The sequence below is a fragment of the Microtus oregoni genome, unplaced genomic scaffold (assembly GCF_018167655.1).
Source record: "Microtus oregoni isolate MIOR12 unplaced genomic scaffold, Mior012 000139F_ref0000186, whole genome shotgun sequence".
In the NCBI taxonomy this organism is placed as follows: Eukaryota; Metazoa; Chordata; class Mammalia; order Rodentia; family Cricetidae; genus Microtus; species Microtus oregoni.
The window spans coordinates 1068885-1078311 of NW_024544789.1; the positions used below are offsets into that span (position 1 = coordinate 1068885).

The following is a 9427-nucleotide window of genomic DNA, read 5'->3' on the forward strand; positions in this document are numbered from 1 at the left end:
TGAGAAGCCAAGGACAATGGCACTGGGTTTTGATCCTACTACATGTTCTTGCTTTGTGGGAGCCTAGCCAGTTTGGGTGTTCACCTTCCTAGACCAGGACGGAGGGGGGAGGACTTTGGACTTTCCACAGGGCAGGGAACCCTGACTGCTCTTCAGACTTGAGAGGGAGGGGGAGAGGAGTGGGGGGAGGGGGAGAGGAGTGAGGGGAGGGGGAGAGTAGTGGGGGGAGGGGGAGATTAGTGGGGGGAGGGGGAGAGTAGTGGGGGGAGGGGGGAGGAGTGGGAGGCTGGGAGGAGGCAGAAATTTTTTTTTCTCAATAAAAAAAAAGAAAAAAAAGAAAGAAAGGAAGAAAGAAAGAAAGAAAGAAAGAAAGAAAGAAGAAAAAAAGAACTCAATAGGACAAGAACCTGGAGGTAGGGACTAAAGCAAATTGATGGAGTGATCTTTCTTATTTGCTTGTTCACCATTGGTGCTCAACCTCCTTTCTTATAGAACCAACTACCTCCAGCCCAGGGAAAACTGTGCCAACAACTGTCTGCTCAATTCCTCATCAATAACTAAGAAAACGCTCTATAGGCTTAAGCACAGTCAGTTGTGATGGAGGAATTTTCTCAAATGGGTTTCCCTTCAATCAGATGACTGTAGCCTGTTTCAAGTTGGAATGAAAATAGCCAGCACATCTGTGCTCCTACTTGGCACCAATAAGATAATTAAATAAAACATCGCTATATGGTATTTTTATTGGGCTAGAAGTCAACTGAAGGTTTTGAGTTTCCTTCAAAAGGGTCTAGCACTGATTTCAGGCTTTAGTTTTAATGAGTAATTCTGACAAGTACAAAAAAAGACAAATATTCAGTGTGTTCGGGCTGATATTGAGGTCTTTAATCCATTTGGACTTGAGTTTTGTGCACGGTGAGAGATATGGGTCTATTTTCATTCTTCTACAGGTTGACATCCAGTTGTGCCAGCACCATTTGTTGAAGATGCTTTCTTTCTTCCAATGTATACTTTTAGCTCCTTTATCGAAAATGAGGTGTTCATAGGTTTGTGGGATAAAATCCGGGTCTTCTATACGATTCCATTGGTCGACTTCTCTGTTTTTATGCCAGTACCACACTGTTTTCATTACTGTAGCTCTGTAATAGAGTTTGAAGTCAGGGATGGTAATGCCTCCAGAAGATCCTTTATTGTATAGGATTGTTTTGGCTATCCTGGGTTTTTTGTTTTTCCATATAAAGTTGATTATTGTCTTCTCCAGATCTGTGAAGAATTTTGATGGGATCTTGATGGGGATTGCATTGAATCTATAAATTGCCTTTGGTAGAATTGCCATTTTTACTATGTTGATCCTCCCAATCCAAGAGCAAGGGAGGTCCATCCATTTTTTGGTATCCTCTTCAATTTCTTTCTTCAATGCCTTAAAGTTCTTGTCAAATAGATCTTTCACTTCCTTGGTTAGATTTACCCCAAGATATTTTATGCTGTTTGTGGCTATCGTGAATGGTGAAGCTTCTCTGATTTCCCTCTCTGCTTCCATATCCTTTGTGTATAAGAGGGCGACTGATTTTTTGGAGTTGATCTTGTATCCTGCCACATTACTAAAGCTGTTTATCAGCTGTATAAGTTCTTTGGTGGAGTTTTGGGGGTCGCTTATGTACACTATCATATCATCTGCAAATAACGAAAGTTTAACTTCTTCCTTTCCAATTCGAATCCCCTTGATCCCATTATGTTGTCTTATTGCTATTGCTAGAACTTCAAGCACTATATTGAAGAGGTATGGCGAGAGTGGACAGCCTTGCCGTGTTCCTGAGTTAAGTGGGATGGCTTTGAGTTTCTCTCCGTTTAATTTTATGTTAGCTGTCGGCTTGCTGTATATAGCTTTTATTATATTTAGGTATGACCCTTGTATCCCTAATCTCTCCAAGACTTTTAACATAAATGGATGTTGAATTTTGTCAAATGCCTTTTCAGCATCTAATGAAATGATCATATGGTTTTTTTTCTTTCAGTTTATTTATATGCTGGATTACATTGATAGATTTTCATATGTTGAACCAGCCCTGCATCTGAGGAATGAAGCCTACTTTTGATCCTACTTAATGTGCTGGCTTTGTGGGAGCCTAGCCAGTTTGGATGTTCACCTTCCTAGATATGGACGGAGGGGGGAGGACCTAGGACTTACCACAGGGCAGGGAACCCGGACTGCTCTGTGGACTGGAGGGGGGGGGAGAAGGGGGGGGAGAAGGGGGGGGAGGGGGAGAAGGGTGGGAGGAGGGGGAGAAGGGTGGGAGGAGGGGAAGGGAAATGGGAGGCTGGGAGGAGATGGAAACTTGTTTTTTGTTTATGTTTTTTTTCTTCTTTTCGCAATAAAAAAAAATTAAAAAAAAATACTGAAATTGAATTAATGGTAAAATTTTATTTCATACCTATAAAATTATCAAAAATTAAAAGAAAGCAGTATTGCTGGCATAAGAATATCATATACAACTGTTCAAAATATTAAAGTTGGGGACTGGCGAGATTGCTGAGCGGGAGCTACAATATGGGGCTCTCTCAAAAAATAATAAAAAATACATGTACTTAAAATTATATGTACATTCACATGAGAGTTAAAATATATTTAAAGAAATTGTGTTTGAACTTTCCTACACTTCCCAGCCATACTTTAAATAAACCTTTGAATTTGAAAAAAAAAAGACAAATAACAAGACAAAACCATTATGAAGTGAAGTTGTTCTTTGTGGAATATAGAGAACACAGGTGAAAAATGCAATGTAGTCAAGCCTCTTTTTCATTTTACAGTATTTTAATTTTCAACACCAATAAAAGATGTATCGTTACAGTAGGAAATAGTTAAAAACACAAGATAATGGATTACAACTACCTATGGTTTTGTTTGGCCACTGGAGAAGAAAGGCCAAACAGCATGACTGAAGGTGCCATTAGGATATTTGTATATGAGGGAACTCTTGGCAATATTCAGGAAGCTTAAACATCCAGCCTCACAATCAAGGAACACGCCAACCTGGCCCAGTGGCTTCTCTATATAGTGATGGATTACTGGGTTAGTGGTGAGGAGACTGTAATGATTACCCTCCTTCATACAGAAAAGAAGGAAGGCACCCTTAGTTTCTACCTCTTTGTTCGAATTCCTAAACCAAGAATTTGTACAAACTCCTACAGCCCAATCCCATGTGTCCTTCAAATCCAGTTTCCAGTAATATTTCCCTGAGACGAGGTACTGTGAGCCCCATGAGGCCAAATAGAATCCAGCAGGATCCACAGATGTATCCTGATGCTGATGTCTGAAGTTGAATCTTCTCATGACATTAAATAGATTCTTCTTGCAATGGAATACAGTTAGATTTTCAAAGGAAATGCACACTGTGGGAAGAATAAACATTTTTTTAAATGGCCATTTGTATTTCTCAGGTGTCAGGAGTCATTAGAGTCTTCTCAGATTTTAAAAACAGGTATGATAACAGGTTAAATGTCGCTCAGAATCATAAAAGACAAGGACATCTAAAAGAAACAGAGTTGTAGCATGATGAAAACTTTTATGATATTTTTGTAGGTGCTGTTAGAGAAGGGAGCATCAGCCTACTTCTGACAGGTGACTTTTAAATACACCTGGTAAAGTGAAGACGTGTATATAGCAGCCGTGGCAATAGCAAAGACTGTCCTCCTAGGTCTACATAAAAAGTTATTCATAAAACATGTGCAGTGATTGCTTTCACATTGGTGTTGTTCTTTCCATGTAGTTAATCATATTTATACCAAAGATAGAGCTCAATATATTTTAGAAGTAGATACCTGTAAGTAATTGTCCTCCTTTGAGTTCTAGTTCCTCTAATACTTTTTCCCTGTGAGGTTGAAAATTACTTCTAGATCTATGAGGAGGATTTAGACACAGCCTCATGTCCTATGAATTTGTTTTATATTCATTGCTCATGATAAATGGCTCTGTTTAGTTATTTTATGATTATTCTTTTTAAATCCTTTTGAGATAGGGTCTTGTTTTTTAACCTTGAATGGTATGGAATTCACTATGTTGACAAGACTGTCTTCAAACTCATTGGCAGTCCTCTCTCTCTACAATATTGTTGGTATTAGAAATGTATGACAGTATATCTTGTATATTTTTAATCTATTACCTATTATCTATAATGTAGTATAAAATCAATTGTTAAAAAGTATAAAGAAACATAATCAAATATCTCCACCAGTGGGTACTATTAATTTGAGTGACACTGTCCTGAATTAATTAACCATTCCTTAGGCCTCAATGAAAAACTGTTACTATCTTTTTGGCCACTATCACATGCAACCTATTATGTTGGTATTCATTTTTGTTTCTTTGTTTTTAAGATAGTTATGTGATTAAATAGGAATACAACGTGACTAACCAAGACCTGTTTTTCAGGCACTAAAATATTTATATTTGCAAAGGTTATCTCACTGTAGAGGGGTCCCTGTGCTATTTCCATCATTGCTCACAGTCACCTTTGAAGCAGTTGGATCCTTCAGTGAGTCCAGTGATGGGGAGGGCAGAGAGTTCCGGTTTCATACCCTGGGGAATGCTCAACTGCATTGACTCACTCCTGCAAGGAGAAGAAAATACTGATTCGCCTGTTGCCAAAGATATCATCACAGTTGATTAGGAAAAACCTTACTCCAAGTTTAGCCAAATAGCTCTGGGGTCCAATCCCATTTTCACACAAGCCTGACAACTTGAGTTCAACCACTGGAACCCATGGTAGAAGTGAGGACTCTCTCCTGAAAGTTGTCCTCTGACTTCCACACATATGCAATACCACTTGGCATGAACATAAACGTACATTTGCTCCTCACAAATATAACAAATCAAATAAAAAATCCAAAACACATCATAAACAAACAATTGAATATTCTCTCTACAAAGTTCATATGCATTTGCTAAGGTAGCTTGATCAATTTTACAACAATTTTAGGGTATCCTGGCTTGCACCAACTGCTAAACTCACCTTCTAAACATGTCTTCCAACCCCTGCAAAGAAAATAAGAAAAAAATATGTTATTGATGAAATGGAATACAAAGTTTCTTTGTGACGTTTATCTAAATAACAGAGAACATCATACTATCTAACCCGAAATTTTATATTTAATTCTTGGGATAATGCCAACAAGGCAAATTAGCACAATCCAAATTTTTTTTTTTTTTTGGTTTTTCGAGACAGGGTTTCTCTGTGGTTTTGGAGCCTGTCCTGGTACTAGCTCTTGTAGACCAGGCTGGTCTCGAACTCACAGAGATCCGCCTGTCTCTGCCTCCCGAGTGCTGGGATTAAAGGCGTGCGCCACCACCAGCCGGCTCACAATCCAAATTTTTTATGAATCAGGCTGGGAGAATAATGATGTGGGAGTGTCATATATCAATCTGTTGATTTCATTGGTTAAGTAATACAGAAACTGCTTGGCCCTGATAGGTCAAAATATAGGTGGGAGGAGTAAACAGAACAGAATGCTTGAGGAAGAGGAAGTGAGCTCAGAGGCCATGCTCCCCCTCCCCCAGACACATGTGATGAAGCTCCGACCCAGGATGGATGTAGGCTAGAATCTTCCCGGTAAGCGCACCTTGGGGTGTTACACACATTATTAGAAATGGGCTAGTCCAGGTGCGAGAGTTAGCCAAGAAGAGGCTAGATATAATGGGCCAAGCAGTGTTTAAAAGAATACAGTGTCCGTGTAATTATTTCGGGGCACAAGCTAGCAGGCGGCCGGGGTGCTGGGGACACAGCCCCACCACTCCAATCACTACAGAATAAAATATGAGAAGGTTCTTCATACTGATTTTACATTGCTTTTCAAATGCCAACTGTCCGCAAAAGAAAACATCTGCTACGTTGAACACAAAACAGATTTATTCTTTAACAAAGGGTACTTCAAATGTCTGACTTCAACACTGCATTGTGCCTCATGCCTCTAATTCTAGAATTGCTAGATTAGAGGCCTGAAGATTATTGTGAGTTGTAGGTGATCATGAGCTGGAGAATAGGAACCTGCCTCAAAATCTCTTCCTTGTAAAGATTTCTCAAATTGCAACTTTTAAAAAGTAGAAATTAAGTAGTAACTTTCTCTGAAATTGTTCATAATATCCAAGTCGAGGCTATGGAGTATAAGAATGGTAACACTGAATTTCATCTTTCAGAGAAGCAGGCTACAAAAGCAAACGTTAGGACATATTTCTTGGGGAATCTACTTACACAATTTCAAAAACGTCTCTGGCAAGATTATGACAGAATTTCGTTTCCCCAGATTATTCCTGAAAAGGAACCCCCTGACATAAATGAAGGGAATTGTGAAAGCAATCTTAGTACAGCAATCACCAGTGTGGGGCTAAGACAATGAAGCCTTTCTTCCCTCCTTCATGCTCACCTGCAGCAGTACCACATATGGCTCCTGGGACATTGACATCAGTCTCTGATACATTTCCCTTAGTTGTTTGTTCTTTTGGATCATCATGGCTTCATTTTCCTTAAGGTTAATTAAAACACGGTTGCCTTCACTGCTCATGCACTCAATGAGTTCCTCTTCCTGTTCACCGACGGCTGCATGCCATTTCCTATACACTTTCCTGATCATTTTTTCCCTCATATTCAGGTAGTCCTGAAGAAAATGGGACATTGACAGTGATATTTATAAAATACGTCATTCTCCTCCATTGTATCCTTCTATGCTTAAATTGGATGAAGGACTCTTATCTATCACTGTGCTACACACACAATGATGGACTTGGCAAAAATAGAAATTCATTGGTTTAATTTATTTCTTTTGGGGGAAACAGTTTTTCAAATTTCCTTCGTCGTGAAAAAGGCTGCTGGAAACTATGTCTGTAGGCTAAAGATGGATGCTCCAGTGTCATAAAAAAAAAAAAAAAAAAAAAAAAACATTGGGTGACTGTCCAGGCAACGTGATGTCTGTCAATTCTAGAGTTTTGGAGGTTCTTTACGATGAACTTCCTGTTAAGTTAGGTAATGTTATATTTTTCTGGTGTCTTTGATAGAGATAGTTTTCATTATAATCTTCCTTAGTTATGATAAAAGATAAAGTAGATATAAATAATGTGACTAATTCATGCTTTATATCTATTTTGTTATATGTAATTTTACTATGTTGAAGTTAAAACCTTCCTTTTTATTTAGACAGAAAAGGAGAGGTGATGTGGGATTCCCCTCTGTATGCTGTGAATGTGTTTGGTTTCCATTGCTTGATAAAGAAGCTACTTTGGACCTCTGGAAAGGCTGAATAGAGCAAGGTGGGAATTCCAAGCAGAGACAGAGGAGAAAGTAGGCAGAATCAAGGAGACACCATGTAGTTGCCAAAGGAGAAAGATGCAAGCCTCCAGCAAGAAGATTACCAGTAAAGCACGAGCCTTGTGGTAATACACAAAATAACAAGAATTGGATAATTTAAGATGTAAGAATTAGTGAATAAGAGGCCTGAGCTAATCAGCCAAGCACTATTTTGATTAATATAATGTCTGTGTGATTATTTTGGGTCTGAGTGACCAGGAATAAACAAGTAGCCTCCCTCAACACAAAGGCAATCAAGCCCTAAGCATTTTCACCTGTCAAAGAAAACCAGGGCTGCCTGAAGAAATGGCATTGACTGATAACTCCTATGTTCACGCGAGTATGAAACTCTGCATGCAATAATTAGAATTCGTGGTGCAGTCCTAGAGTCTAATGCAGTGTGCTGAACTGTCAGCAATCGACACTTTAGTCTCAAGACTCTTTTTCCGTACAGCCAGACCATCTTTCTATGTGCAGAGCTCTATTTCACATGTGGAATAGGAGACCGTCATAAAATGTTCTCCTAGTATCACAATCTATGACTTATATGCAAATCCTAAAATAAGATTTTGGAAAACAAAAACTATCTCAACCAGATTTTTAGCATAAATATCATACTCACTATAAACAAATTTTTCACTCTGCTTTCTTCCTCTAGATTCTCTTCATTTTCTTGGATCTTCTCCCATAAAGATGTCATTTGCTGTAGAAGTCTCTCCTGTAAGAAACGATGAATATCAACTTTTGATAAACAGTAATGATGGGCAAACTCTTAGACATGACATAAATTAACTTTAGCAAGAAAAGAAGGAGCACAATGTTCTTTTTTACTTTAGGTAACTTTGAATTTTACATTTAAAAACTTTGAAATAGAATATGGCATATCTCTTTGTTCAGGTAACATGATAAATAATTATGAATAATATATGAGTGATTTGCATAATATTGGGTTTCTCACAGGCTTCTCTGTAGCTGACTCCATTGTATTTTCTAATTTAGTCACCAGTCAAAGGTATTTTTAAAAGATGTGACTACAGTATTTCACTTTACAGTGACCTAGAAATAATGTATAATAAAACACAATTGATCTTACACCCATGGGTCACCCAAGGAGTGTTCACATTATAGTCACTCTTTCTTCACTAGCTGCTAATAAAGTGCCACCATTCAGAAGAGAGTGGATTCCTCATAATCAGGACCAGCATCTTCCTGTTGTCCACTGAGCTTCACTCTCCAGGTTTCATGTTCTCTCAGAAACATCACTCACCATTTGATCCTCAGCAGCTGCTTCAATGGGACAGTGTTTGTGACCTTTGTGCTCCTGGGAGTCAGAGCAGAGCTGACAGAGGTAGATCCTGGTCTCCATACAGAAGATCCTTTTGGTCTTCTTGTGGGTCACACACTGATGCTCCTCGGAGCTCAGGTACTTCATGAGGCTGGCTTGTCTGGCAATGGACACCAGCTTCTTCAGAACAATGCTGGTTCCGAAGTCCTTCTGTTGGGATGGTTTCCTACACGTAGGGCATTGGACAGGAACCTGGCTGTCTTCCCAGGAAAGGTGGAGGCAGGCTCGACAGAAGCTGTGGCCACAGTTTATGGTGACTGGGTCTGTAAGGTAGCTCATGCAGATGAAGCAGTTGAGTTCTTCCTGGAAGGCTTGTGAGAGGTCTGACTCCATTTTTCTAAAGGAAGAAAGCAGAATTTATGTTATTGAACCTAAAGGAAAAAAAACTTCACAAAATGTTATTCAAGTTGTATTTATTACAACACATTCTTCATTTTCAGGTGTCAAAAATCAAAATAATCTTAGGATTGCAGTTGCTAATTTTTTTGTTTCACTCTTCTTCACATGAATACAGATTGATTTCATGACTTTCTGTGCCCTACAATCTGCATCTTTTTCAGAGACTCCATCCAAATTAGTACCTTGTTTCAAGGTCTGAGACATGTGCTTATAATGAATATACACTGCATTGATCAAAGTAACATTTTGGTCATTTACTACAGAACTATGTTGATTGAACTCTTCCATCTTTGATTATCTATACAGGAAAACAATTCCCTAGTAACAGGATCCCTTGGAAATGTTTTGCTTT

The 9427-nt window shown here is 38.8% G+C and overlaps 1 protein-coding gene across 1 annotated transcript; it reads right to left on the reverse strand.

Annotated features, from left to right (window-relative positions):
• Nucleotides 1–2887: 2887 nt before the first annotated feature.
• LOC121444745 (tripartite motif-containing protein 43B-like) lies at nt 2888–9009 on the reverse strand. Its single transcript, XM_041646644.1, has 6 exons — nt 8599–9009; nt 7954–8049; nt 6415–6645; nt 5007–5029; nt 4507–4604; nt 2888–3387 (listed from the first exon to the last, which is right to left on the reverse strand). Exons 1-6 carry the CDS (start codon nt 9007–9009, stop codon nt 2888–2890), a joined length of 1359 nt encoding a protein of 452 aa, XP_041502578.1.
• Nucleotides 9010–9427: the final 418 nt, after the last annotated feature.

What these genes read in the sequence shown, in the direction of transcription:
- LOC121444745 (XM_041646644.1), bottom strand. Translation starts at nt 9,009, where the DNA reads ATGGAGTCAGACCTCTCACAAGCCTTCCAGGAAGAACTCAACTGCTTC. An exon ending in TTGGAAGACATGTTTAGAAG is followed by an intron (nt 4,605 to 5,006) that starts GTGAGTTTAGCA and finishes TTCTCCTTGCAG; the next exon opens with GAGTGAGTCAATGCAGTTGA. An exon ending in AGGATCCAACTGCTTCAAAG is followed by an intron (nt 3,388 to 4,506) that starts GTGACTGTGAGC and finishes TTCTTCCCACAG; the next exon opens with TGTGCATTTCCTTTGAAAAT.